Below are 27,388 nucleotides of genomic sequence, written 5' to 3'. Positions count from 1 at the left end.
ATCTCATTTTTCATGAAAATGACGAAGAGAAACAAACAGTGCAAACAAAACAAAGTCACGATCTCGCCCACTACACTCCAATGGCCTGAAAGTATACACAGCCTTCGATCATTCAATGACAACGACATAAAATCACTTTCGCTTTCGCTTTCTTGCGATACATAGAACAATCATATCAAACTCCATTCTCTTGCGCCGGAATAGCAATTCCACCGCTTTGTCCGCAGCCGCCTGATTTAAACCTTTAGGCTATTTCGGAAGGTACATTTGTGGCTGGCTGAACATGGCCGCTGCTTTACAGGGTCACCAGGTACATCCTGAGGGCCGTACATGGAAAACCCATTTTCCGAAGGGAGATCTCTGGGTATTTGGATATGGGTGAGTCATTTGCATTGTGCTTGTCCCCTGTCCCTCGGATGTGACAAGTCCAATGAATTATATCCATGAAACGCTAAACAAATCCCACAGGAGTTTGATCTGGAAACCACCCCCACACTACGGTGCGTAAAACAAATATGTGACAGTTTGCCTTCTAGCAAGCAAAGCCATCAAGTTCCCCAAACTACCTGTCCAATGCCATTGACAATGTGCCCAACTAAACTTGCCACAGACCAACGAGTCCCGGGCTACATCAGTGGATACGTGCGGCGCTTCTGGCAGGTAAGAGCCCCTGAATTTCAGATCTGTAATCCAAACATTTGAAAAACATCCAAAAAGGAAGCACTGCAGCAAGTCTAGAGCGATCCAAAACTGACCTTCGCGCGCGTGGCGTTCTATTTCCAGGCTAGGTACGTGGCTTAGACCAATTGGAACGTACAATCCCTCACCTAATCTATTCTAACACAATTCCCGAATCCAGTACCGACCACCGAGGAACACCCGAACAGCCGGGTCGGGTGGTTACTGTGATCGAACGACAGTTCTGGGAGACTTTGGATGACCCGGTAATCCATCCATCTGCCCAAGGAGCCTATTGATCGAATAGCGCTAATACGGCTACACTTTACAGCTGGCTCAATTGGAATCCGAGTCCGACTCTACTGGCAAGGTATGGGGCGCGGCGTATCATATTCCCGCTACACACGCTGAGGAAGTACACGACTACCTTGATGAGCGTGAAATAGACGGGTACAGTGCTCATTACACTCCATTCTATCCTGTCTCGGGGGACGGGTCTACGGGTGAACTTCCTGGGCAAGATCTCATCTGCATGGTGTATATTGGACAGCCTACGAATCCACAATTTCTGCGCGAAGAGGCGCAGCGGGAGCCGCAGGATGTGGCGCAGGTGATCAGTGCGGGACATGGGCTTAGTGGGAAGAATACAGAGTATCTTTACCTGTTGGAGAAGGCATTGGAGGGGATTGGACTTGGGTCTGCGGATGTTCACGTTACTGATTTGGTGAAGAGAGTTAAGGCGATTGAGGCGGATGGTGAGGGAGAGAGGGAGGAGAGGGAGGCGGAGATAGAAGTGGAGCATTCCTTGGCTTCTCATGAGCAGGTTGCGAAGGGTGATAACATTGAGTGAGTTGTATTTACAGATATGTGCAGGGTGGAAAGCGAAGTAGCTGAAGAAATCTTGGAACTGCTATGTATATTTGCAGATCTCTAAGGTAATTTCAGCTGAATTGATCGTGAAATCAAATGACATGCCGTGATCTCATTGATTATGACGTTTCGTTTCACATCCAAGTGTATCCTACAATCCCAAGATGCCGGTACAGTAACACCCCCAAGACGTAAAAGCAAAAAATTGTCATATATAGGACATGATCAAAGCAAATTGAATGTCCCCACGTGAATTCGTTCTACCTGGGAAGGCATCACAAGCAGAAGTTGACTATAAAATCATTGCATAAGCCCGCCAACCAGCTCCGTTTCGCACCACATTGCATAAAACCAATTTCCGACGGATTTTGTCAACCCTGTTTTGTAAAGCAGTCGAGAAGATTTTGCGTGTACAAACGAAAATGGGGGTATCGTGAAAAAACAGGAGTCTTAGTTGCCCTCAGGACCCGGGGGTTGGGTTGTGCGCCAGCCTATCAAGGATGTTAACATCACGGCATACTGTTACCTGAGAACATCAAGGACTTTGAGTTCAACTTACCAGGACCGCCACCAACGCCGCTGCCACCGCCTTTATATCATATCAGTAATTTGCGCTGTTGCTGAACCAAGGCACGCAAGATAGGGTACTCACCATAACCGCCGCCATACCCACTACCACCATAGCCACCTCCTCCTCCACCACTACCGTTACCATACTGGTTGTAGCCACCGTAGCCTCCGCGACCACCACCCTGCTGGTAGCCACCGCCGCCTTGATAACCACCACTGGCACCACCAGGTTGGTATCCTCCACCAGGTTGCTGGTTATACCCGCCGCGACCCTGGAAACCGCCCTCCGGGCGGGCGGGACGGTCAAATGCCTTGTCAACGCGAATCGTCCGACCGTCAAATCTATGACAAGGTATAAGTGCAAGGTTACTCAAAGATGGGGAAAGCAAATGAGTTCTCCGGATTCTTACTCGACATTGTTCATCGCATTCATCGCCGCATCTGCCTCGGCATCAGTGGCGAAGCGAACAAAACCAAATCCGCGACTGCGCAATGTTGCACGATCCTTGACGACGATCTGTAATACTAGAGTGAGATTGCATGGCCTTGAAATGCGTTGGAAGCATGGTGAGTACTGACAGCTTCCTGGATCTCGCCAAACTGCTGGAATCCCTCTCGAAGGGTATCATCATTGGTATGCCAAGAAAGGCCGCTTTTATTAATTTCATTTATAGTAAGCTTGCTACTCTAAGCCTCAAGATGAAAGGGGAAAAGAAAGACAGAAATGAGCACGGAAAAGTGGGACCAGAACATACTGCACGAAGAGCTTAGACATAGCTTTGCGAAACGTCGGCAAGAGGCCAAAGAACTGGGGGAATTAGATTAGTCTAAGGGGGAAAGAAGCGACTGGAGAAAAGAAAAAGGATTTTGTCTTGTTGGCAAGGGAGATCCTAGTTGGTTGGGGAAACGAGTCAGCCGTCAACTCGTGTAACAATCACTACATCCTTGAGATGCCTCTGGCACCAATAAAAGTTTCAAATCCAGGGGACATAAGGCTTACTGATTACTTTGAATCTGGATTTGGGTTTTTTCCCTCTTGATTTCCGGTTTTCGTTGGCGGGTTGTGGCCAGTAATAAGAAATGGTCGAAAGTAGTGACAGGACGAGGTGGGGGGGGGGGGGGGGGGATGAACCAAAAGTACTCCCTAGTGCTGCAAAGAGAAGAAGATAACCCCCGCCAGTCTAAACCTTGAACAGTGATTTGATTCGGGATCCGGCGGCCTGCCTTTTCCCGCTCCCATCAATCAGATGTTACCCGAGGCTGAGTCTTGGAAGACGGGGGACGCTAGCCAAAACGGCTGATTACCACGCCTGGTTTGATTCCCCTCCCTTGTCTCATCAGCAATGGGTAGATGTGAGACAATCAAGCTTGGAAACACATAGTTACTCAAGCCACAGCATATCGGGCTTGGGGGAACCAAAGACCGCGTGGTTCACTGCGAGGAACCCTGGGAGCGATTCACGGGTTGGGCGGGGTTTCTCCACGCACTGAACGTGCACCCGTGTCACCTAAGTTAGGTACGGTACCTCACAGTTTTCCTGCAGTTGCGATGTGTATGCTTGACCCCATCCTATTCGGGTAATGCCCAGACTGGTCTGGCCCTAATTGGTGCTGCAGAAATGCATGGCTTTGTCAATCCAATTAGAGGTACGGAGTGCAGTGCGGCATTGATCATCCGCATCCAATCCAAGCTGTGCGTGGTGGAGAGGCTACGGACCCACATCCCGCCTGGGCCGTAGCCCGTAAGTCGGAATGACTCCGAAGTGGAGGGGAGATCAGCACATAATCAGCTTGACAGGGCTTGGAAGTTGTTAGAAAGCCTGATGAAAATCAATTAGCCGACGGCTTTCGGGAGGCTAGGGAAAAACTAAGACCGTCTGATTCATATCCCGATAGCTTCATGACTCGCGAAATTGCTGCCAAGTCAGCAATCAAATTGATCATGAATCATAACAAGAAAGCTAATCCACAACTGAGATGTGACATTCAAAGTTGAATCATTCTTTTGATGACTCGAACTACTGTAACATTAGAATGATAAATTTATAAACTAGTAGTAGCTTCCAAGCCATATCCAATTATCCGACTTTCATTTGACAACTTTGGTTTTACATGTCTTCAAGGGTTATCAATAGACAATCTAGTCATACAATGACGAGCTTAAAGGCAATTGTTTGAGTACATAATTAGTAGAGAATTAATGTCATTCCAGTACGGTATTGACTTACCATACCTTTTAAAATCATTCACTTCCATCGTTCACTTCGATCATTTACAGAGAGAAATAATTTACTTAGACTATTCACTTGGACCTCACTTGAATCATGAATAAGCAACATAAATAGAAGATTTAAATTACTTTTTTTGTCAGAACGGAAATTCTGATCTTAAGGGCGTTTCTCACCTGCCTTGGCAAAATCAAGCTCACAACCTCCTTTTCCTCCTCCTCCTCCTCCTCCTCCTCCTCCTCCTCCTCCTCCTCCTCCTCCTCCTCCTCCTCCTCTCCTCTCCTCTCCTCTCCTCTCCTCTCCTCTCCTCTCCTCTCCTCTCCTCTCCTCTCCTCTCCTCTCCTCCCATCTATGCTAACGAGTTTGGACCCGGCTTCTACACGACTAACAACTTGTAACATGCCTTGGGATATAATCGCGGTGGGGGTGCCGTTATGGTTTTCAAGATGTTTACCACCCAGCTTTGGCAGCCAAATCCTGAAGAATGGAACTCCTTTAAGTGTAAGTGGCTCCGACTCTCGCTCACTATTGCGGTGCAGCCGGTCCCATCTCCATATTCACCGCTGACTTCATCGAGGGCCCAATTGCACCTCACCCTCCTCAGGTACCCGTAAGTTTTGTTCGATTTTGGGAATTTATATTCGAGTTTCTAGGCTAACGTTATATTCAGTACCTAGAGCACCCACTCCTATTGCTCCATATAGGAAGGGATGAAGACTCAAGCATGGAGGCGCTTATTGACCATTTATGGTATAATGTCTTGCAATCCCACTTTACGCCAGCGGAGAGCTTTGGGCTTGAGAGAGAGGCCTACATTAATGGACATGATAAAGTGCGTGTGAATATAATTGTTTCCAATATATTCCGCGCTACTATTCAACAGAGCATTGTTCATTGAGTGTAAGAGACCAGTGGAGAGTCGAAGCCTTATTTCTTTTGCAACCCGAAACTGATCAAGCCAATACCATCTTTCCAATGGTTTTGACGGAAGCTGATTCTATGATATTCCTGCCTACTGATAGATTTTGAAAGCTAATAACAGAGCCCCAATTGAATTGGAGACCAAGTAAGAGAAAATAAACTTCCTCTTTAGTCGAGCGTCTTCAGGCCTGATTGACATATTTCCCTCTGCGGGCATGACATCGTGGCTTTCCATTCTTGAGCGTATCCCCAAAATTTGTTTCCCACCGACGGAAATGCACATTGCCTCTGGGTAGTTTTGCAAAATAATAAAGACTATGAGCTTCAAAGCCGTCGTCGCGACTGCTGCCCTTTCTGATTGGCCAAATACATCATGCATGTGTCGCCTCCCTTGATCTTGAGGATTCAATATAGCCTGATTGACGATTAGGTTACTTCCAAATATGAATGAGATTGGCATAGCTTACTTTCAACGAAAGGAACTTCGCCGCCCTCTCTGCCAATCTCCTACTTCGGATTGGTTTAAGTTGAGAAAATGATCAGGTACTTGCCAATGCCATAGTCCATTGCCCACGAGCTCTGAGTGAGTGTAGTGGCAGATCGGTTGTTGGCCTTTGTTTCTCGGTGACAATCGCCATTATAGCTTCCCTGTGTGCTTCAAGGAATCTTGTATACTTGATCCTCCTGTTATAAGAAGTTTACTGCGCAATTAATAGCACCGTTATCCACTGGACCAGTACCTCTTTGGATAGCATGGTGTGCTATAGCCTTCTATATAGTTCCCGTATATTGTCTCCAAACGGTTGAGATGTGGTCCTGTTTGCAAGTCCACGACGATTTCAGCCTTTCTATCCTACAATGGTCAGCAAAAATATGTAGTGGGAACAAGATGAGTTATTCACGAATTCTGTCCAGAACCCCATCTGGCAACAGCCAGTCTGTTGAGAAACCTCAAAATCTTGGGTTGATTCCAGATCCTTGTCTCCCTAGTCCGCTGCTTAAATCTAATCGAAGAGAAAAACCGAGATTGAACAAGTCTACACATGCAACACCTGCAAGCTAAACTGGTGTTGAAAGGGAATAACAAAGGAAAGGGAAAGCGTGATGGTCAGACTATTCAGCTATGCATACTGCCGCTTAGCAACTCACTCATTTTATTCAATAATCTCCACGGTCACCTTTAGCCGGTATATCGGGGTGCAAGAGCTTCCAGTTGGAAGAACTCTAACCCGTGATGACCCAGCAGTTGGCTGCAGATTGGAGGGTCTTAGAGGGGAGGCCAAAGAGGTGCTCTGCTCGCAGGCCGAGGGTATCGTGTTGTTTCGCACGCCACCCGTTGGCCTGTTTTACTAGCGCGTCGGCGCGCTCGTTGCCTTCGACATCGCACTAAGACCAAAGCAGTTCGGAGGATAGGTAGGAAGAACCTATAATACTCAACCTATACTACTTGATATTAGGCTCCCAGGGTATATACAGCGACTACAGTAAAGTATAAAGTAAAGGATCAAATCGCAATTTTATTCCAGGTAAGTACCCTGGCCACTCCACTACTGGGGATATTCCCGTTCCCACTTCCGCTTCCACATCACCTCGGATTGAGCTAAGTCCCTAGCATTGGCGGCGATCCTCTGCAGCACCCCTGCTTCCAACTTATCAATCTTCTCGTTCTTGACGGCGAGACGTGAACGTTCCTCTACAAGGTCGCGGTACTTAGCATCAGCGGCCAATGCTGTTTCCACGCTAGTGCCGGCTGGGGGAAGCACCACCTTGGGTCGCGAGGCGGAGCTTGAGGGATGCACCATCTGAGGTCGCAAAGCCGGGCTTGAGAGGGGCACTACCTTGGGACGTGTGGCCGGGCCTAAGGGAGGCTTCTGCTGATCGAAGTTGGGGTCGACGACCCTTTGACAAAAGGAAAAGAAAAGAAAACCGAACCTCAGAGAGGACGACGAAGGGCAAGAAAACGCACAACAAGATGAACACGGTCAAAAAGACACGCAGAGCGGTAAGTCGGATCTCGAAGGAACCGACGCACGATTCACAGAGACTGGTGCGTAGAGGGAGTGCGTGGATGGGAAGAGGAAGTGCGAGGAGGGGAGGAAGAAGAAAAGGAAGAGAGAGAAGTAAAGAAGCAAAAGGATATGTGGGGGCTCGCGGTTTCCTTTGATTGCACCCTCTATTGTAGCATATATTCACTCAGTTGGAAATGGTATGTCTCTTCACTGTTTGTTCTCCTCCTGACCTTGCCCTTTAATGGATTCCACTGTCTCTTTATCACAAACGACTTCAAATAATGTTCAATCCATTTTATAAATGTAAATCAACTTCATCTTCGCCCCAGAAAAGCAGTCCATATTTGAAATCATTCCTTGTCGTATCCATATCATATTTATATCTATTATCGCGTGCAAGTCCTTGTTGGTCGGTCAGAGTTGCTTCACTCGGTAGCTCGGATCCCGACATCCATAGCTATCTCGATTGCGGTCAGCTGGTAGTTGACGGTTACTAGTAAAATAAGTATGAGAAATTCAAAAATTCTTAAAATGTTGCAGGGCCTGCACGATGGCTCTAAGTGCATTGCACCGTGTAGAGTCGATAGGGAGCGTAATTGTCAAATCAATATGGCGGGTATCAAGCGCATCTGCAACATTTCGTAGTAATGCTCTTGGGTGGAGTGTCACTGTTCGTGTTTAAGCCTAATTTTTGAAGAGGAACGAATGAGAAGTGTACAGCACAAATATAAGAGACAAGGTTCTACTAGGTAGGGCCCGCGCGAAATGTGCGGCGAAAAACTAGTAGTCGGCGTACAGAGATGACAGCGAATATTTTGCACGAAGGATATTGCAGCCAAGCATGGTGATATGATTAATGAAAGCTGAGTTTGCCTCGGTCTGTTGTCATTGCTGCTCTTGGGGTAGTTCCTTCCCCACGGCAAGCACGGCACGACAACTTCTATGCCACCAGGACTCCCCTCCAAATACTATACTTCGGAGCACCTGTGGCCTTTCATCCATACATGCAACAACGTCTCATATTTTAGCTCTGGACGACTGATGGAGGAAGATTACAATACAATACATCGATGGCTTGCGAGAGTGCCAGATGTTGCTTCCAATCGCAATGGGACAGGTATACTTCCCGCAATTCAGGCCATGGGCAGACTAACAAAAGTACAGGCAATCCGAATTCATTTGGTTTAGATCTTGTTGATGGATTGCCAAGTTTAGCTCGGCCTTCGACCACCCGAGAATGCATACAGACAGGTATCTCGTTGGAACACGGCCAAATCTCGCTTCAGAAACCCGAACCCAGTTTTGACCGCAAGCCGCGCCACAAGACTCGAGAAGATCGATATGAGTACAAAGGCACTAGCGCTAGCAAAGAACTATCCACAGCACACAAAGACAAGCGTAAACGGCGGCGAAGCAGGAAACACACGATGAACGATGTGTTCCACGCACCCAATGTTGCTCCTAAGAGGTTGACGGTAAGGTCAGTGTCTGATATCCATTTTTTCAATTTCCTGACATCCAATCAAAGCTCCGGGGTAGTTTGAATGTCGGCATTTTCAACAAAGGCAAGGCATCGTCGCCGCTCAACCCTGGTAAACGTAAGTTCATGCAGGTCCCCAAGCCTGAAAATTGCAAAGCTAATTGCGTCAAAAAGTTCCGGATTCTGCATTCTTGGAGACAAATTTCCTTGCAAAACGGCAGCACGGCTCGCCATCGAAGTCAAAGTCCAGGAACAAAAGGCGGAAGGTGGGCCATGATACTCCCAAGAAGGGAGCTAGTCGGCAACAAAAACGGCCTGAATACGTCTTTTCCGAATTCCTCAAGGAAATGGAACCCGAAAGCGTCAACACAGAGCAACTAGTCCCTAAGCAGAAAGGATGTGATCAGCCGAGCGATGAATCCAGGGTCGACCAAAAACGTTCCTCGGGCAGAAGTCTAGGCCCGGACATTCATAAAGAGCAAACGGACGCGCAAAGCCTTCGTTCATTCTTGGTGCAATCAGCTGAAAAGCACGCCAATGATTCCAGACCTGCTACGCCATATACGTGGTCTGATACGAGCCTTAGAAGACCACGACATGAGATTGCTCCAGAGATCCAGCTCTCAGACCTTCTTCGCGTTGGTCTATTCCCAGGCCGAGAAGATGATACGTCTAGCAATTCGAATCCAGAAAACAAATACTACAGCCTCGACGAGTTGAAAAACATGTTGGACGGTAGAAAGGAACATTGGGCGAGGACAGCCAGAACTGGCTCAATTGCTCCTATGCCACCAGTCATTGATTCTAACTATAAGTTGGGCACTGGAGCCCACAAAGTCCGTGAAAGCAGCAGCAGCGGCGATTTGATACATCCAAAGAGACCACAAGCGAGACACCTGGACGAAGATAAAACCTCACTTAGACAGGCCAGCTCGCAGGCTAGCTTGTCTGGGCCAGTCAGTCAAACTCATGATCACGATAAAGTCAACTCAATCTCACCGTTGGAGCGGATGAAACGACCGTGCTTTGACCTTGATGACAGGCAGGAAACACAGGAACTTCAACCAGATGATATCTTCTTCAGTAATTTGGATGCAGCATTTTTGGCGATTGTGGACTCCGAAACACAAACCGAGATGGATTCTTTGGGCAAGACTGGAATACGTCACACCTCACCAACATTTGGCTTTGAAGACATCATGACGACTGCTGAGCTCAACAGAGCACAGATTTCAAAGGAATCATCGGAAAGTATACTGCTCGATGCTCGTGTTGGATTCGAGATACTGTATGCTCCTGCACTTGATGTCCATGGCCATTTCAATCCTAAGCACCGCGTTACAAGCTTTGAGGAAGGACAAGCCAACTATATACCGGCCGATAATTCCCAGAATGAACTTTGTGATTCCATTATGATGCCAAGGCAAGCACTCCTATATCCGACCAATACTCATTGCGCAAACTTGGACCCTATCCCACCTAAATTTTGGCGCCAGAACAGACTGTATTGATGCGACAAGCAGACCTTTATACCCGTGACTGAAATACAATTTTATTAGCCTATTGTATATCGACCGATCAGACTGCACTTGACTTGTCCTTTTCAAATAAACATAAATAGACCGTGCATCAAGACCAATGGTCCTAGTGTACAAGGCAATTGTTGTGTGGCGAGTACTGTCAGAGTCAAGAGCTGCAACTTATAGCTAGTGTTCCATATACCTGTTTATCCTTATGAGAATGTACTTTATCCCATTTCAAGAACTCCTAAGCTATTCAACTCCATTGTGGCATTGACACATAACGGTCAACTCTGCCTCACTGATTGGGCAAATACACAGCGTGGTACATAGCTGAAGACACAAAACCACGCAAAGCCAAGGCTTCACCATCAGGCTTAATCTTCTACTCTAGGGTATCCGTGTATTGGTATTCTTCTGTTGTTATCGCAAGCTACGGAATGCGCTGACGGTATCGGTATTCGTGATAAAGGATGCGAATATGCTTCGTAGGTCGGTTATACAAGTTCTGGAGCCGATGCTTGAAAGTGCCTTACATTAATCCCAAGTTTACGTCTTTGGAGATTGTTGAAATTGAATTGTTTGGGTATAGAGCAATCTAGAGAACAAAGCACTATGAACAGGTACCGCGGGAAACCTCGCGTCTATCCGATGCCTCAGTAGATGGCTTTCCAGACAAAAATAGCCTAACATGGTTTGTATCTGACCATCTAAATAAACAAAGGCCGTTATTTTCAGCGCCAATAATGCGAACACAAGAAACAGGAAACATAGTGGACGGATGTGGTATTATAGGGTTGCGGCGGCCTCGATAGCTCCGGTGGCTTTGAAGATTCCCGGGCTCCGCATTTCGACCTCGACCGGGTAATTCCATTGCATGAACCGTGTCCAGCCTGCAACAATCATTAGCAACATATTCCCCTAATTCATAAATCAAAAGAACGTACTCCAGTATGCGCATTTCCGTCCCATGTATTTGCCAATAAACGGCACAAGCACCATTGTCAAAAGCAGCTCTAATTGCTCGATGCTTTCCCGCCACTCCGCCTCGGCATCGGAGTAGTCATCCGAGAGTGTTTCGAGGTCTGAGTCCGTGGTAGATTCGGATGGCAGCGAGGCGACTTCGTCCTCGGAGTCGTACGAGTGCTGGTTGGAGGGGACCATGTATGCGGACATGGAGAACGAGGGATTGGACGGGTCAGGAGAGGCGGAAGACATGTTCGGGGGTGTTCGGAGCGATCTTGAAATGAGAGTGTGGTTTTTAAAGAGCAGTGGCCTGCCTACTGCCGTGGTGATCAAAGCATTTGTTCCGTGAGCAAGTTGGACGGTGTTGATCCCAGCGTTGAGGGTAGGTTGACGCCGCGGTACAAGTGTTACATAAGCTGCAGGAAGATCTTGCTGAGTCATGTTGTGGGGCTGCATCTATAGAAAGTTGCACATGAACTTAACACTCAAGTACTTGAGGTAATCAGGAAAACTATGACGATAATGAAGTTCATGAAATGCAATATAGAACTCCCTATTGAATCACTGCATATTGATGGTTATCCAGGAATACTCATATTGGCCCGAGGCATGACATGAAGCATTCGTAATCTCAATATTGTTTATACGAGTTTGCATCTTCTTGCCTAGCAAGCTATGGCGACTGACAAGTGAATTATCAACTGAAAAATTTTTTTTCTTTTAGAACTTCTTTACTCTGAGATATGTTGGTATTTCACCTTTAGACCGGCAAATATTGAACAATAAGGTTGCACGTGACTATATCAAGTGAGTCAGGATCACGTGACTGTCCCGCGATAACAGACTCTCGCCTCTCGCCGAACATTATATCAGATCCAGCATCAAATTCGTCATTGTCGACATCGCCGTCTCTCCGATCTTCGCGAAACTACTATCTTGTTGAAAATACCCCGGCGGTGAAGCGAATCGAATCCTGCAACCACCCAGCATGGCGGACGCCGTATGTCACACCTGGTTCCTTTTTTACCTCACCCACATTTTCTTTCAGGCCTGCACAATACCCCTCGGTCAACACCCACGCTAGTCGCGCAAACCACTTGCTTCCTAGCTGGACCCCGAGACTGCTCTTTTCCCACAGAAATTCGTCTTTACACTTTCTTGTCTTTACAATCTTTTTCTCCATTTTCACTTCACTAATTTGTGGCGGGGCCCGAACAGGAACAGAAGCAGCGCAAGTCCGTCGCATTCAGCGAAGGATCAATCATTATGGACACCAACGGTCAAGTCACAGAGACCCCCGAGGCCGAGAAGCCTGCCGGTACGAAAGAAAAGCTTCCTCGGGTTCCACTCGTCTGAACCCCGGACCCGCTAACGGATATATTAAAATTCTAGACAAGGAAGTCGACGAGGTTACCGACATGTTCAAGGGTCTCGCAAAGAAGAAGAAGTCCAAGAAGTCCAAGGACACCGAGGGTGAGGGTGAGGAGGCCCCCGCTGGCGACGGCGAGTTCGACCCCTCCGCCTTGAAAAAGAAGAAGAAGACCAAGTCCAAGAAGCTCGACACTGGTGACTTCGAGGCCAAGCTCGCTGAGGCCGGTGTCTCCGAGGAGGCCGGTGAACAGGCCGACGAGGAAGTCGTGCCCGAGGGCGATCTTGAGGCCGGCACTGGCATCTGGTCCCACGATGCCACCCAAACCATCCCCTACTCCCTCCTCGTCTCGCGGTTCTTCTCCCTCATCCAGAGCCACCACCCCGACCTCCTGTCCAGCGGAACCAAGTCCTACAAGATCCCCCCGCCCCAGTGCTTGCGTGAGGGTAACCGTCGTACCGTTTTCGCCAACATTGCCGATATCTGCAAGCGCATGAAGCGATCAGACGACCACGTCATGCAGTTCCTGTTCGCCGAGTTGGGAACTAGCGGCAGTGTTGACGGTAGCCGTCGCCTGATCATTAAGGGTCGTTTCGTCCAGAGACAAATCGAGTCTGTGTTGAGGTCATACATCGGTAGGTCCCACCTTTTATATCGGAGAAGACGCCATTGAATTCGCTCTAATAAATCTACAGTGGAGTATGTTACTTGCAAGACCTGCCGCAGCCCCGACACCGAGCTCAACAAGGGTGAGAACCGTCTTTACTTCATTACCTGCAACTCTTGCGGTTCCCGTCGTTCCGTCGCCGCTATCAAGACCGGTTTCCGTGGCCAAGTCGGCCGCCGGAAGCGTACTGGTTAAGCGAGATAAAAACTGGATTTGGCATTTGTGGGAGAGGCAATGCTTTATTGTCTCTACTTTTTGGCGTGTTACGTACTGGGATCGGTGGATGGTGAAAATGAGACCCCGGCATTGTATCTTTCTACCGTTGGGGGTTTGAGATGAGGAAACGATTTGAAAGATAGAAATAGTTCGCCATGAAATGGATTGATATGACCACTCACTTTTTCTACTGGAATGGACCAGATGGCTACTTCATTACATCGAAGTTTCAAAGCTAACAACCGTCCTTCATTCGACCAAGCTATTTTTCTCTCGCCTCGCAAAGGTCCGCAGAGTCTTGAGCTTCACCTTGCAAACATTGAAAATTACCTTCCACGATGAATCTATGACAAGCTTGGCGAGTGTACTCCTCCGCTCCCTTCTTTTGATGGCCATTCACAAGAACGCTCTTCGTCAAGTTGGAACGCTTCAAGCTCCATGTGTGAGATTTTCTTCCTGTAATCAATCCATAAGCACAATCCACTCCACGGTCAAATTTCAAATTCTTACTTCAGGTCACGGTTTTCCTGAGTCGTAGCGTTGCATCAAGCGCATCAAGCCCTCGTATATCGGAAACCTCGCCCCAAGTAGTGACACGACCCGACTGACGAGCTTGTCCAGTTTTCTTTGAAGGGGTTTCCTCTCTTCTTTCCTGCCCCGCTAGAACCACGCGAAGTTCTGTGAATCCATTCCTGTGGAGCGTTAGCAATCGGACCCCAAGTGCAGAGCATCAGGGATGCTTCCGGAATACATTTTAATCCATACGTATCTCGGTTTTCTGCAGTTTTGAATATGTGTTTGAGCGAGATCGATTTAAGGGATTCGAGGAGGTCGTGCGTGGACTTCTTTGAGTCTGGCGGCGCCTCTGGCTGTTTTTCGGGATGGGATGACATTTTAAATTCAAGAACTTCAAATGCTAGGTAGTAGAAAGTTGGTTTTAAATGATTCCTGAATGGCATTTGTTTCAATCTTTATGCCTGTTTTCTTCCGAAATCCAATCGGCAAGCGGGTGTACCACGACCATGCCGGATATGACAGGATAGAAGCTGAGAACCATGGTCGAGAACTTGAAAATAGAAAGGATTATGTGCTCGGGAATGATATCTGAAAGCATATATATACGATATGAAAAGCACAATGAACAAACACTGGAACGACATATTAAGACATCTTACAACCCTGAAAGATGCATAAATCAACCACTAGCCGTACTCATCTTCATTTGCATCGCAAACGCATTCAAGTTCCTCGTCTGGAAATAAACCGTTCCGGGTCCTTTGAACTTGCAAGCAAGACCTTCATGAGAAGAATAAGAAGATATCAATCCACCAGACGCAACACGCTCAAGTGTATAGTCACAATTCCACGCAACAAGATAACCATTATCCACGTAGTATTTCTCGCCCTCCACAAGCTTGTAAAAATCAGCGAGCCGAAAAATAGCAAAAAGAATGGTGCACATACCTCTTTCTTGATAATCGCCCCGAAAGCCTGGATGAAAAGTAATCCCGTCCCAGTAATCTTGTAAACGAACAACCCCTCGCCAGAGAACATGGCCTTCGTCAAACCCTGTGTTACATACTCGTGATGAACGGCTGATGAGTGCGCGAGGAAAGAATCTCTACTAATCATCAAATCTTTTTCGCCGCGGACTGGTAGAACCATTATATCGCCCAGGACGGACGGGGCGAGAAGAAGTTCTCCCGGTCCGGTGTAGGTTGACATGCCCATTTTGGCCCCTGCTATTAGTTTCTTCATTGTGAAGTGGAATTCACCACGTAAGGTGATTGTCGGAGACATTGCTAACATGGCGCCTGATATACTGTTAGACGAGCAGCATTACATGTTTGGGTTGTGGTATGACTTGCCTGGTTTGACAACTAAGGGAGCACCCATTGCTAGTTGAATTGTCAAGAGGGAGTTTGAATCCCGATGACTGATTCTATAACTTCCTCCGTTGAATGTGCCGACGTTGTCTTCGGATGTTGCGCTTGCTCCTCGGAAATCTCCATATGCGGGGGCTCCTCCTGGGATTTTTTCCATTCGGCCCACTGAAGATTGGGAAATTGGTCTGCTTATGCTGGTGGCAGCTGGTTGCTGGACTGGAACAGCATTCTGCTGGTTGTAGAACGGTGGCTTGTCCTGGGGATATTGGTCTGGGGGTGGGCTTTGGACTGGCGTAACAGATGGGGGTCCCGGGTACACATTATTTGCTGGTTGGGACTGGGGAGGAGGAGGGTAGCTAAAGTTAGGCGGGGGTGCATTTGCAGATATCTGTGAAGCAGGTGATGGTTGTGAAGGTGGGGGAGTGGCATGGGGTGGCGGAGGGAAGGCTTGTGGAAGACCAGGAAATGCTATACACATAAGTTAGAGGTGTCGTAGTACTCGATTCCAAAGGGGCTGTTCACTTGTCTGATGAGCCGGCGCTGTATGACTACCGTTAGCAGAATTACTAGATATTCATTTTCCATTCAGCTTACCAGACATGGGCGGCGGAGGATAGTAAGTCTGGGGCGGCATTTTCTTGTTAAAGAAAGACGGCATCGATTTGTGTCAGATTGCGCGCTGCGATTGTGTCAATCCTTATTCAATCACCAATTTTCTGTAGACATACAATTCCTCAGATGTGCGGGGTAACTAGTTTCGAGTTCGCTGTACAGCAAATGTAACGGAAAAGGACTGTCAGCAGATGAGAACCTGCTCAAAATGCATAGAAAAATGAGAACTTCATGTGGACAAAAAGGAAATAAAAGCTGAACTCTGGGAACCTTTTAACCTATTATTAGATGCGAAGGTTTTTAGATTAGCACCCAAATCACACTTGACTACTGCATGATCATCCCAGCCGGGCGCTTACAAGGACCAACTAAGTGATTTGACGGGCTAGTCCATGCAGTAGTCAAGTGGATCCTCAAGCGTGATTGGCGGTTCAAGAAGACGCCGAGCGGCCAAGCAGAAGACGGAAGTTAAGTGGGACAATCCTGACTCTGCTGACTTTGCGTAGTCTTGCGGGGTAGAATGAACAGAATACATTTGATCTACGGTCACGACAGCACAAAGTATGAGCATAGTAATGTTGAAGCGCCCTCAATGTTAGGTACAAAAGAGCATGACTGGTCTGCTAAAACCGAATTTCTATCCAAACTAATCCACTAACGCCTTCAATGATTCAGGGATATACAAAACCATGGGTCTATACCCAGCAATACTAAACGGATGCCGCGACATAAACAGAGCCATATGCAGGCTTAGAAGATGCTGTTGACGATATTGGATCCGACAGTAGCACCGGCACCAAAAATTGCTGATCGTAGTTAGCTCAAGCTCGACCAAATCAGGTTATGACACATACCAGCGTTACCAAGCTTCTTGCCAAACTTCTTGCTTCCTTGCTCAAATTTGCTCTTCTGGTTCGGGTCGTTGGACTCGGGAGCAGAAGGTCCACCTTGACTTACCTCGAGAGGCATATTTCCATAGTTGGTAGGTGGAGGAGCGGCGGCCTTTTCATTTACAACATTCACATAGCTCCGAGGGAAGATACCCTCCATGCCAGTACGCTCGTTGCGACCACGCCACCCTTTAAACATTAGTACAGCTTTAACACCAGTCTCGGACGAAACGTACAGTCATCGTTCATGTGCTCAATAACTTGAATACGGTCATTCGGCTGCAAAGCAAGATCCCCCGTGTCGGTGGGAGTGTATGCATACAATGCCGAGGCGAGACAAATAATGGGTGGGACTTGAGGGTAGGCCGGCGGAGCCATCTGAGGAGAGGCATATTGGTTGTGCATCGGCATCGGGGCTTTCTCGTTCAAGGAGGCATTTTGCATTTGTGACACGGGAGGAGAATAGGGAGCTGGAGGAGGCTGTGCCTGAACGGGTTCCGGTAGGGGTGAAGGTGTGTGTACCACCGGTGTGGCCTGTCGGTGTCTGGGCGCGGAACGAGCATCGGACTCATCAGGCAGTTGTGAGAGGATGGAAGTCAGCTGTTGGCGTGAAATCACCGACGAGTCGGCGAGGAACTCCAGCTCCTGGGTTTGTTGTCAGTATATGTGACTTTCAGGTACTGTGGGGAAGACGTACGGTCCGGACCATGCGGAGCGACCGGGTGGTCATGGCAGAGGCGAAATCATTCGCCATGACGGAGACAAAGGCTCGGCTTTATTAATTTTGCTGGTTGAAAATGAGCCCTGGTGAGTGCTGAAGATGAGAAATAAGGGGGAAGTATGGGTTGAGAGAGAGAAAAAGCGGAGGTTGAAGAGAAGACTGGACTATCTGCCAAGTGGATTGTCTTGTCTGCCTGGCCAAGACTTCGTCCCTTAGGGGGTAAATCTTTCAACTTCCATAGTTAAATATTAAATGTAGGGAATTTAAAAAATGCCAATTCAGTTTTTTATCTTCACACGAGTTGTTCCATATCCCGTTGCTGTATGTATGGTCTTGTCACTCTTCAGTTGTAAACTATAGAAGAACCCCCAACTACACGAGTGACCGTAACACCATCATATTCAGCGTTAACATCGAAGCACATTCAATGACTCGGTACCTTAACCAATATCAGTCTCAAACTCCGTGAGAACAATCTCATATACTAGATCAGGATTCGGCATTACCGCCCCATTTCCAGCCCCCTTGACCATTTCACGTTTCTGCTTCGTAGTCGCTTCAACCCACGTTCGATATCGAGGAGCGCCAGGGAAAATAACATTATCCGCAATCTCTACCGAAACATCTGGTTTCAGAACATCCATCTGCTCAAGAAGCCATAGATCAGGTATAAATCCTGCCAATGATCGAGGAAAATAAGCTCCACCTCTTCAAGTTGTTCGTCTTCCACCAATTCCTGTAGGACCTCATCGCTGGATCCAACAATGATCCGCACGGTGTCGCGCGGCCCAGCTAAATCTACCAGCTGGTTGACGATGGCACCCATTTCGGGGTTCTTCTCAATCCCAAGATATTGTTTGCCGCCGTGGGATGTTACGGTATCTCCGAATAAGATGGCGCTGTAGCCGACGTAGACACCGAGCTCGATCATGAATGATGGCTTTGGATGATGGCTTGCATTCGTTGATTAGGCTGACCATATGTTGGCCTTTTTCAGCTCCGACGTTCATGAGCTTGTTGGATTTGTTGTGGTATTCGTCGATTGCAGCAAGTACTTTCCGGGGATTTCCGTGAATCTCTTTGATATCGGGGCGTGCGTATATGTAGTGGAGTTGGTCTTCCGGCCAGCCTGGTCATTTTAGAAAATCGCGACTATTCTAATAAAGTAAAACTCACAAAAGCCCATTTGGTTGCCGGTGGTGCATGCTGCTTGGTCGACATGAAGTGCCTACAATGTATAAGACCTTAGGAGTAGATTTGGTTTACGCTGAGATTTGAATGAACAATTAGGATACTCAAGTTGTCTCTGAGCATTAGATGACTCGATTGGCTAGATTTCCCTTGACAGTATTTATACCTCGACAGTTCCTGAAATATGTAGGGCAATTTCATTCTGGGGTAAGGTTATGTTTGGGAAAGGAGTCAAACAATTAAGAAAGGAATCTCCGAAGTATTCGGAGATTCTCAGGTTCCGAGGTGAGTAGGCCGAGGTCCTGTCCTGCAGCCATTTAGCGTGGTTCCAAGATTTGTGTTCCTTTTGATATCAACTGTCGATCCCTGCATTGTTTGGTGGTTGCGATCTTGCAGTTACTGTAGATCTGCGGTTGAATGCTGTGGGATTCTATACATATCCAATGTTCGACAAACGTACCACGATGAAAGCTTGCCAATTTACCGCCTAGTAAGTTAAACCGAATAGAATAAATAAGTAGAACAAGGCCGGGATAGAAGCGTGTTGGCAGATTTGTCCATTTACGTAGAAATTTCCAACATATTAATATCAAACAGGCTTCGAGGCTAAGCCTCGCATATAGTGGGGTAAGTCGGGGTCCGTAAGAGGAAGATTGCCAAGTGTTGCAACAAATACCATATATGACTCTAAATTGATAAATCACGATTGATAGAATACTAGCTAATATGTATTTACTTCGTATAACTAGTGTGCGGTGAGATCAGTAGCCTAATATGGACCGAGCATCTATGACATCAAGTGGGTCAAATACATCAATTGTATGTTGGTCAGTCATTAATTAGTAAGGTCATCAATGACCCAGGATATCTGAAATTACTCTCTGCTAGGGAACATTGATATAGAAACTACCTAGGCAAGAAAGTGGAATTCTTGAGTTACATAGAGTATGAGATCCAAGCGACGGGGCTCAAATGGAAAGACTGCAAGGGTGGCAACATCATCGTGTCCCCACAAAAATGATGTCTGTAGAGTCAATTTCGCAGCCAGCCATAAAGTGACCAATAGCAATTGATATATACTTACCAGATACAGTACATTATATAACCGTGATGACAATTGTCACAGAAAAAGTCCAGAATCTCTGCATGGTAAGGGTGAGGCGCATGACAATATCGACAAATAACCCCCACTATACCATAAAGGGTTTAGCGCATGACTCCCCTCTCTCCCACTCTCTCGAAGCTTCTGTGCTGTATAAATCCCATCATCCCAACCTCACGCGAGCCTTCATCATAAGCCACTTTCCCTCCACACTCCACCCTCACACTCCACCTCCTATCCAAACCAAAAATCTTCTACAGCCATGGACGACTGGAACACCACCACCAAGATCGGCAGCCGCATGGGTGGCGGCGGCGGCTTCGCTCGCGAGACTGTCGTCAAGGGCAAGAGTGCTCTCAACGCTGCCCAGCGCCAGGGCGGTGTCCTCGCCACCGAGAAGAAGTACACCACCGGTAACCTCGTACGTCCTAACACTCTCCGTCCTCTCCCCCATCTACAAAGTACTAACCTAAAACCACACAGTCTGCCAAGGCTGGCGCTCCCGAAGGCCAGCACCTCACAAAGGTCGACCGCAGCGACGACATCATCAAGCCCAAGACCGTTGGCTTCGAAGTAGCAGACGCTATCAAGAAGCGCCGTACCGACGAGGGCTACAAGATGACCCAGAAGGAACTCGCCACCAAGTGCAACACCACTGTCACCATCATCCAGGACTTTGAGCGCGGAACCGCCACTCCGGACCAGAAGGTTCTCGCTGCTATGGAGCGCGTGCTGAACGTCAAGCTCCGCGGTAGTGACATCGGCAAAGAGAAGTTCCCCAAGAAGAAATAGGCTCGGATTTCGGTCGGCTTGATTTCTTGGGGATGAGACGAGAACAAAATCATGTTCTGTTTCTGCATTTTCCTTTTTCTTACTTGTTTTGATGAATGTCATGTCTTTCCTCTTCTTCTCTTGATGTGATGTCTACTTTTTACCTCTTTTCTGCTGGTCAGATTAGCGCTGGCCTTGCATGAACTGGGCTTAGAGAAAATTCGGATAAAAATGTATAAATGAGATACCTCGATGCTTTGGACTCTATTCTTATCAATTCGAGTTGCCTCCGGGCTAGAACTGTAGTTCTGGATAAATTTTACTGTACCATATTGGACTGTGTTGCATCTAGTACGCACATAGACGGACGTATTGATGTATCCTGACCTTACTCAGATTGCAATGCAAATGTAAACCCTGAATACGTCTGATACTGATTGAAATTTTGCAAGACTTCTGTATTGTCTATTTTGTAATATGTACGTATCCTGCTGGATATGCGAGCGTGCTCTCCCCAGCAAGAAAGACATATGACTCGAGAACTGAAAATGAAGCATGCCATCTTTTATTAAACCAAAACAAAAGCAAAAGCGGTACCAACTCCGGTTGATCATGTAGGAATCAAGAAATGAGAAAACCATGCCTCGAAAGGTCATCATCTCATCCCGTATGCCGGACTCGAGAGGGCAAAATTAAAACAAACGTCCCGAGTCTAGTTCGCATCGTAAACACATACACACTCTCCTCGACTCGAATCACCTATACTTTTTCGTAGCGTAGCGTTCTATCCCTTACTTCCGCATCTGCTCCCGCTCAACCTCATACATGAAGTCGAAGTATCCCTTATCGAAGTGGTGGATACGGACGTAACCGTCCTCACCACCGGAGGCGTATGCGGTACCGTTGGGGTGAACGTCGATGGTGTTGAGGGGACCGAAGTGGCCACGGACACGGCCAATCTCGTCTTCAAAGATCTTGTGGTAGAAGCGGGCCTCGAATTTACCCTGGCGGGCAGAGGTGGTGGTGACATCCATGGCGGCCTGACCACCACCAAGAATCACGTAGTCCTTCTTAGCGGTGATGGAAGCAGAGTTGAGGGGAGTATCGGCGACGTAGGTTTTGAGAATTTCAAGGTTGCGGGCGGAGATGAGCTGGGAGAAGGTTAGTCAGGTCGTTCTGATCTTGGAATGCGCCGGTATTGCATACCTTGGCAGACTTGTCTTTGGAGGCGGTGATGAAGTGGGTGCGGTCAGCGGAAAATTGGATGTCGTTGATTTGGTGGTCGAGCTCGTGGACCTGGACGTTCTCCAGCTGATCACCGGTCTGAGGAGAGAGATGTTAACATTCGACAACTGGTATTGCATTTGAAGCAATATCGTAGAAACCATACCTTGGGGTCATATTGGCTGACGCTACCATCCTCGTGTGCAGCAATAATGTACCTGCCCATGTAGCTCCATCCGGCAACAGTCGCCTTGCTCTCAGTACAAGTAATGCGCAAGCTTGGCTCATCGGCCTGTACATCGAGATTGTTGCCCTGACCATCACCGTAGGCAATATCGAGAACGGCGATCGTACCGAGGAAACCCATACGCTTCTCTGTCACTGCCAGCAGCTTGCTTCCATCCGGGGAGAATGCCACGCGCTTCACGGCTGTCGGGAAGTCCCACACCTTGATGCACTCGCCAGTCTTGATGTTCCATAGTCGAACGGTGTTGTCGGCTGATCCAGTCGCAAGGATTACGGTGTTGGGGCTCACGTCGACAGTCCAGATAGCACCCTGGTGGCCAGCGTAGGTTCCGAGGCGCTCGCCGTTGGCGGTCCACCATGCGCAGACATTCTTATCCTTTGATACTGAGAAGAGGAGGTCGCCGTCCTTGTTGAAACGAATTTGGTTAAGGGAACGCTCCTATAAGACGATTACGGTTAGTTTTCACTGTGGACCCAAGCTTTTGGGAAGATTTGTACGCACATGTCCCGACAGCAGAATAGGTCTCATCTTGGGGGATGCGACAGGAAAGGACCGGAGATGAAGATACTGAGCTGATCGACTCAGTGAGGGGGGTGGATGGCGGGTATATCGGAGGAGGGGGGGTCAATCTCGTCAACCGTCACTTTCTTTGACTAGTGAATTTCATCGCACACTCTGCCACCGCCAAGACTGACAGCCCGTATCGAATCGCGCTTTTCCGGCAGAACTATTTGTCCGGTATCTACACGTGATGTGCTGCCCCTCAGCCCTAAGCCCTGCATGTCCTAATAGGGGAACAACATGCAATCGGAATAACTTTTACTCCGTCGTTCCTCCAGGCCTCTGACTCATCGAGTTCCATTGTTCATGCCTCAGGCATCAAATATCCGTGTCACTCTGTTCTCCGTTTCCCGAAAGTCTCACAGCAACGATATAGGAATTGCAGGAGAGACTGTGTGAGGGGGAGAGATTTCTACACCTGAAGAGACATAAACTCTAGCCAAATTCTCTGTTTGAAGCGGAGTGTCTTTGCTCCTTTTTCCCTACAGTATTGATAAGGGTTAAATGTTAGGCATCCCCGTGATCCCGAACCCGATAATCAGACTCCGAGGAATAATATTCTATGCCGTTCCCCGCTGTACCCCGCGGTCGACTCCCCCTACAAGTGCGAGCGACTAATTTTTATCTGCGCACCTCTTTGGGCTTGTCTTCATTTCATACCATCTCCTCCGCACGAGGGGTTAGAGGTTCTGTCTTGTCAACCTTGAAGGCTCCATCCCCAGCATTGATTTTCTTAAACCCGTCGCTTGATTCGAATCGCACGTTCTGCAGTTCCGCAACCATGGCCGCTAAGATTGATGGCACGGCCATTGCCAAAAGTATTCGCCAGGGACTTAAGGATGAAATTGAGCAAACCCAGATCACGAACCCCAGATTCAAGCCGAACTTGATCATTTTCCAAGGTAAGCATTTCCCTCAACTTTGCGACAAAAACTAGGAGCATGTGATTGACTAACACCACTCGATATACAGTCGGCAACCGATCGGATTCCAGTTAGTTTTACCGGAACTCATCGACCAATACTCAAGGCACAGAACTAACTATCATAGGCACCTATGTGCGCATGAAGCTGAAGGCGGCCCAGGAGGTAAATCTGAAGCAAACCTAAATAAGAAATAGGATGACAGCTGACCCACTTTCAGGCAAACATCCTCTGCACTCTTATCAATGTCCCCGAAACCAGCACCGAGTTGGAGCTCCTCCAGGATATCACCAAGGCTAACAATGATCCCGCTGTCCACGGTATCCTGGTCCAACTGCCCCTCCCGGACCATATGTCCGAGCACACCATTACCTCTGCTGTCGCCGATGAGAAGGATGTGGATGGATTCGGAGCCATTAACATTGGCGAGCTGGCCAAGCGCGGTGGTCGGCCACACTTCACACCATGCACCCCGCTTGCCGTTATGGAGTTGCTCAAGGCCAGCGGCGTGGACCCCTCTGGCAAGCACGCGGTGGTTCTGGGACGTAGTGACATTGTTGGTAGCCCGGTCAGCTTCCTGCTCCGGAATGCCCATGCCACCGTCACGGTCTGCCACTCCAAGAGTGCCGATATCCCCAATATCGTCAAGAACGCAGACATTGTCGTCGCCGCCATTGGAAAGGCCGAGTTTGTCAAGGGAGAATGGTTGAAACCCGGTGCCGTTGTGATTGATGTCGGTATTAACTACAAGCCCGATGCGACCAAGAAGTCAGGTGAGCGCCTGGTGGGAGACATTGAGTTTGAGTCGGCCTCTCAGGTGGCCTCACAAATCACCCCGGTCCCTGGTGGTGTTGGCCCCATGACCGTCGCCATGCTACTGAAGAACGTGGTCCACGCTGCCAAGTCATACTTCGAGAGGCAAAAGGACCGACGCATTACTCCTCTTCCCATTCGTTTGCAGACCCCCGTGCCGTCGGATATCGCTATTTCCCGTGCTCAATACCCGAAGCCCATTACACAGGTCGCCGCTGAGGTTGGCATCGCGCCTCACGAGCTGGAGCAATACGGTCACACTAAGGCTAAGGTTGGACTGGAGGTCTTGGACCGCCTCTCTCATCGTCGCAATGGGCGTTATATCCTGGTTTGCGGTATCACTCCTACTCCTCTGGGTGAGGGCAAGTCAACCACCACCCTTGGTCTTACCCAGGCTCTTGGAGCTCACCTGAATCGTATCACTTTTGCCAACGTTCGTCAGCCCAGTCAAGGCCCGACCTTTGGTATCAAGGGTGGTGCTGCTGGAGGTGGCTACAGTCAGGTCATCCCCATGGATGAGTTCAACCTGCACTTGACAGGTGATATCCACGCCATCACCGCCGCTAACAACCTTCTTGCTGCCGCCATTGAGACCCGCATGTTCCATGAGTCTACGCAGAAGGACGGACCTCTTTACAAGCGCCTGGTGCCCGCCAGCAAGGGCAAGCGCGAGTTCAAGCCTATCATGTTCCGTCGCCTGAAGAAGCTTGGCATTGAGAAGACTAACCCAGATGATCTTACTGAGGACGAGATCCGTCGCTTTGCGCGCCTAGATATTGACCCTGAGACTATCACCTGGCGCCGCGTTCTCGATGTCAATGACCGTCACCTGCGTGGCATCACCGTCGGCCTGGCTGCCACTGAGAAGGGACATTCTCGCGAGACTGGCTTCGATATCTCCGTCGCCAGTGAGTGTATGGCCATCCTTGCCCTGAGCAACAGTCTTGAGGATATGCGTGAGCGTCTGGGCCGCATGGTGGTCGCTACCTCCCGGAGTGGTGACCCCGTCACCTGTGACGACATTGGCGCCGGCGGTGCTCTCGCTGCTTTGATGAAGGATGCCATCAAACCTAACCTCATGCAGAGCTTGGAGGGAACTCCCGTTCTGGTCCATGCTGGTCCCTTCGCAAACATCAGTATTGGTGCTAGCTCCGTCATTGCTGATAAGCTGGCCTTGAAGTTGGCCGGAACCGAGCCTGATGAGGATCACGATGCCAAGACTGGATTTGTGGTGACTGAGGCTGGTTTCGACTTCACCATGGGCGGTGAACGCTTCTTCAATATCAAGTGCCGATCATCCGGTCTATCTCCCGATTGCGTGGTTATTGTGGCTACCGTCCGCGCCCTGAAGGTTCACGGCGGCGGTCCCGAGATCAAGCCCGGCGCTCCTCTGGACGAGGTTTACCGCACGGAGAACGTGGAGGTGCTGCGTAAGGGTTGTATCAACTTGCGCAAGCACATTTCCAACGCTCGCCAGTACGGTGTGCCGGTCGTGGTGGCCATTAACAAGTTCGAGACTGACACCGAGGCTGAAATCGCTGTCATCAAGGAGGAGGCTATTGCGGCGGGTGCCGAGGACGCCATCCCCGCTAATCACTGGGCCGAGGGTGGAGCCGGTGCCGTTGACCTGGCCAAGGGTGTTCTGGCCGCTAGCTCCAAGCCCAAGGACTTCAAGCTGCTCTACAACCTGGATGGCAGCATCCAGGAACGTATTGAGCGTATCGGCAAGGCCATGTACGGCGCTGAGAAGGTGGAGTTCAGTGAGCTGGCACAGAAGAAGGTTGATACCTACACCAAGCAAGGATTTGCCAACCTGCCAATCTGTATTGCCAAGACGCAGTACTCTCTTAGTCACGATCCTGCCCTGAAGGGTGCACCCACCGGGTTCACTGTGCCGATTCGGGATGTCAGACTGGCCGTGGGTGCTGGATATCTGTAAGCCTCCTCGTTGCACCATTTTCTACCCTTTTCTTTTCAGTTATACTAATTTCGACTTTACAGCTACGCTTTGGCCGCCGACATCCAGACTATTCCTGGTCTGCCTACTGCCCCAGGCTACCTTAATGTAGACATTGACACCGAGACTGGTGAGATCGACGGTCTGTTCTAGATCTTTGTCACATGAAACTTTGATTTAGGGTTTGGATTGGATAGACCGAGATGTATATAACCGTGCATTAACATTTGAAGCACGGATGGGGACATTTTTTTCAACATATAAGCAACTGGCGTCCCACAGGTAATCTTAGAATCGGAGAACTTTTCAACACTCAACACCTTATCAGATGAATATCATTCCAATTCAATATGTCATTTAATTTGCATGGATTTTCCTGGTTATTGTAGATGGTGCAATTCGGGTGATCGTTACCCGGTTACAAAGCGGGTCAACGGTGAGTTCGGAGTGATGCTCCGAACTCCGGAAAAGGCTACATTTTTTGACTTCTTCCGTTGTAGCGGGTCGGTGGATAGAGCTACAAGCCCGGTGACTCGATGAATGGAACATAAAAAGGGCTAGGACCAAGGGAATTTAAGACGAAATAGAAGCCAAATCTACTTAACTTCTAACTTTTCACATTTTTCTTCTAAAAAGTTGTGATAATTTGTTTTGTTAGGTAAGTCTCGTGACTCTCCGGCTTCGGCGCTTTCTTTGTAGCGGCAAACGGTTAGAAGAGGAAGAATCATTTGGCTCATCCAATCTGTTCCTTGCAGAGAGTTTCACTTCCGGACAAGGCTTTTTCCTTTTCCCACTTTGATCTTTTGCCATCAACTTTCCTCTCTTGTTCGGTAATTCCCCCAGTTCCTATTTGCCCTTTGGACCCAAACTTGCCCAGTTACCCGGTCCCTCCCGTTTTTCCCCGGCCTTTTACTCCCCCAGAAATTGTTCCGGCAAATCTAGCTAGTGACGTTGCGATCGGGCATAGGACAATTCCGACCCCACTGGCCGCTATTC

At 48.5% G+C, this 27,388-nt stretch overlaps 14 protein-coding genes across 14 annotated transcripts; 5 read left to right on the top strand and 9 right to left on the bottom strand.

The window, feature by feature from the left end:
* Nucleotides 1-283: 283 nt before the first annotated feature.
* On the top strand, nt 284-1,528 carry N7520_003873 (gamma-glutamylcyclotransferase; the record flags this gene model as incomplete). Its single annotated transcript, XM_057137808.1, has 6 exons — nt 284-378; nt 469-500; nt 611-660; nt 739-788; nt 860-944; nt 1,010-1,528. The coding sequence occupies 6 exons, from the start codon at nt 284-286 to the stop codon at nt 1,526-1,528; spliced, it is 831 nt and encodes a 276-aa protein (XP_056998273.1).
* A 616-nt stretch (nt 1,529-2,144) lies between these two features.
* N7520_003872 (RNA recognition motif domain-containing protein) lies at nt 2,145-2,893 on the bottom strand (the record flags this gene model as incomplete). The annotated part of the gene is made up of 4 exons (XM_057137807.1): nt 2,145-2,460; nt 2,529-2,635; nt 2,698-2,770; nt 2,874-2,893. 4 exons carry the CDS (start codon nt 2,891-2,893, stop codon nt 2,145-2,147), a joined length of 516 nt encoding a protein of 171 aa, XP_056998272.1.
* Nucleotides 2,894-4,262: 1,369 nt separating this feature from the next.
* On the bottom strand, nt 4,263-4,747 carry N7520_003871 (uncharacterized protein; the record flags this gene model as incomplete). Its single annotated transcript, XM_057137806.1, has 2 exons — nt 4,263-4,277; nt 4,523-4,747. The coding sequence occupies 2 exons, from the start codon at nt 4,745-4,747 to the stop codon at nt 4,263-4,265; spliced, it is 240 nt and encodes a 79-aa protein (XP_056998271.1).
* Nucleotides 4,748-6,491: 1,744 nt separating this feature from the next.
* Nucleotides 6,492-7,069, bottom strand: N7520_003870 (uncharacterized protein; the record flags this gene model as incomplete). Its single annotated transcript, XM_057137805.1, has 2 exons — nt 6,492-6,653; nt 6,857-7,069. 2 exons carry the CDS (start codon nt 7,067-7,069, stop codon nt 6,492-6,494), a joined length of 375 nt encoding a protein of 124 aa, XP_056998270.1.
* Nucleotides 7,070-8,317: 1,248 nt separating this feature from the next.
* N7520_003869 (uncharacterized protein) lies at nt 8,318-10,267 on the top strand (the record flags this gene model as incomplete). The annotated part of the gene is made up of 4 exons (XM_057137804.1): nt 8,318-8,393; nt 8,441-8,751; nt 8,805-8,874; nt 8,931-10,267. 4 exons carry the CDS (start codon nt 8,318-8,320, stop codon nt 10,265-10,267), a joined length of 1,794 nt encoding a protein of 597 aa, XP_056998269.1.
* A 798-nt stretch (nt 10,268-11,065) lies between these two features.
* Nucleotides 11,066-11,494, bottom strand: N7520_003868 (uncharacterized protein; the record flags this gene model as incomplete). The annotated part of the gene is made up of 2 exons (XM_057137803.1): nt 11,066-11,169; nt 11,224-11,494. The coding sequence occupies 2 exons, from the start codon at nt 11,492-11,494 to the stop codon at nt 11,066-11,068; spliced, it is 375 nt and encodes a 124-aa protein (XP_056998268.1).
* Nucleotides 11,495-12,230: 736 nt separating this feature from the next.
* On the top strand, nt 12,231-13,482 carry N7520_003867 (translation initiation factor eIF2 subunit beta; the record flags this gene model as incomplete). Its single annotated transcript, XM_057137802.1, has 4 exons — nt 12,231-12,242; nt 12,461-12,560; nt 12,635-13,246; nt 13,307-13,482. The coding sequence occupies 4 exons, from the start codon at nt 12,231-12,233 to the stop codon at nt 13,471-13,473; spliced, it is 891 nt and encodes a 296-aa protein (XP_056998267.1). The 3' UTR covers nt 13,474-13,482.
* A 523-nt stretch (nt 13,483-14,005) lies between these two features.
* N7520_003866 (uncharacterized protein) lies at nt 14,006-14,387 on the bottom strand (the record flags this gene model as incomplete). Its single annotated transcript, XM_057137801.1, has 2 exons — nt 14,006-14,186; nt 14,260-14,387. The coding sequence occupies 2 exons, from the start codon at nt 14,385-14,387 to the stop codon at nt 14,006-14,008; spliced, it is 309 nt and encodes a 102-aa protein (XP_056998266.1).
* A 302-nt stretch (nt 14,388-14,689) lies between these two features.
* Nucleotides 14,690-16,014, bottom strand: N7520_003865 (AIM24 family protein; the record flags this gene model as incomplete). The annotated part of the gene is made up of 5 exons (XM_057137800.1): nt 14,690-14,908; nt 14,959-15,308; nt 15,363-15,848; nt 15,903-15,920; nt 15,975-16,014. 5 exons carry the CDS (start codon nt 16,012-16,014, stop codon nt 14,690-14,692), a joined length of 1,113 nt encoding a protein of 370 aa, XP_056998265.1.
* Nucleotides 16,015-16,742: 728 nt separating this feature from the next.
* On the bottom strand, nt 16,743-17,636 carry N7520_003864 (SH3 domain-containing protein; the record flags this gene model as incomplete). The annotated part of the gene is made up of 4 exons (XM_057137799.1): nt 16,743-16,798; nt 16,847-17,071; nt 17,119-17,527; nt 17,580-17,636. 4 exons carry the CDS (start codon nt 17,634-17,636, stop codon nt 16,743-16,745), a joined length of 747 nt encoding a protein of 248 aa, XP_056998264.1.
* A 407-nt stretch (nt 17,637-18,043) lies between these two features.
* On the bottom strand, nt 18,044-18,789 carry N7520_003863 (uncharacterized protein; the record flags this gene model as incomplete). The annotated part of the gene is made up of 4 exons (XM_057137798.1): nt 18,044-18,247; nt 18,310-18,543; nt 18,581-18,732; nt 18,780-18,789. The coding sequence occupies 4 exons, from the start codon at nt 18,787-18,789 to the stop codon at nt 18,044-18,046; spliced, it is 600 nt and encodes a 199-aa protein (XP_056998263.1).
* Nucleotides 18,790-20,158: 1,369 nt separating this feature from the next.
* On the top strand, nt 20,159-20,688 carry mbf1 (multiprotein-bridging factor 1; the record flags this gene model as incomplete). Its single annotated transcript, XM_057137797.1, has 2 exons — nt 20,159-20,317; nt 20,380-20,688. 2 exons carry the CDS (start codon nt 20,159-20,161, stop codon nt 20,686-20,688), a joined length of 468 nt encoding a protein of 155 aa, XP_056998262.1.
* A 770-nt stretch (nt 20,689-21,458) lies between these two features.
* On the bottom strand, nt 21,459-22,666 carry tif34 (translation initiation factor eIF3 subunit i; the record flags this gene model as incomplete). The annotated part of the gene is made up of 4 exons (XM_057137796.1): nt 21,459-21,818; nt 21,874-21,990; nt 22,058-22,576; nt 22,640-22,666. The coding sequence occupies 4 exons, from the start codon at nt 22,664-22,666 to the stop codon at nt 21,459-21,461; spliced, it is 1,023 nt and encodes a 340-aa protein (XP_056998261.1).
* A 595-nt stretch (nt 22,667-23,261) lies between these two features.
* Nucleotides 23,262-26,545, top strand: N7520_003860 (C-1-tetrahydrofolate synthase; the record flags this gene model as incomplete). The annotated part of the gene is made up of 5 exons (XM_057137795.1): nt 23,262-23,601; nt 23,672-23,692; nt 23,750-23,787; nt 23,843-26,370; nt 26,437-26,545. 5 exons carry the CDS (start codon nt 23,262-23,264, stop codon nt 26,543-26,545), a joined length of 3,036 nt encoding a protein of 1,011 aa, XP_056998260.1.
* Nucleotides 26,546-27,388: the final 843 nt, after the last annotated feature.

This window comes from Penicillium odoratum (genome assembly GCF_028828045.1).
Source record: "Penicillium odoratum strain IBT 22623 chromosome Unknown utg000003l_segment0_segment0, whole genome shotgun sequence".
Taxonomy (NCBI): Eukaryota; Fungi; Ascomycota; class Eurotiomycetes; order Eurotiales; family Aspergillaceae; genus Penicillium; species Penicillium odoratum.
Note: the sequence above shows the minus strand (reverse complement) of the source record. Positions and strands in the feature narration are given on the sequence as shown.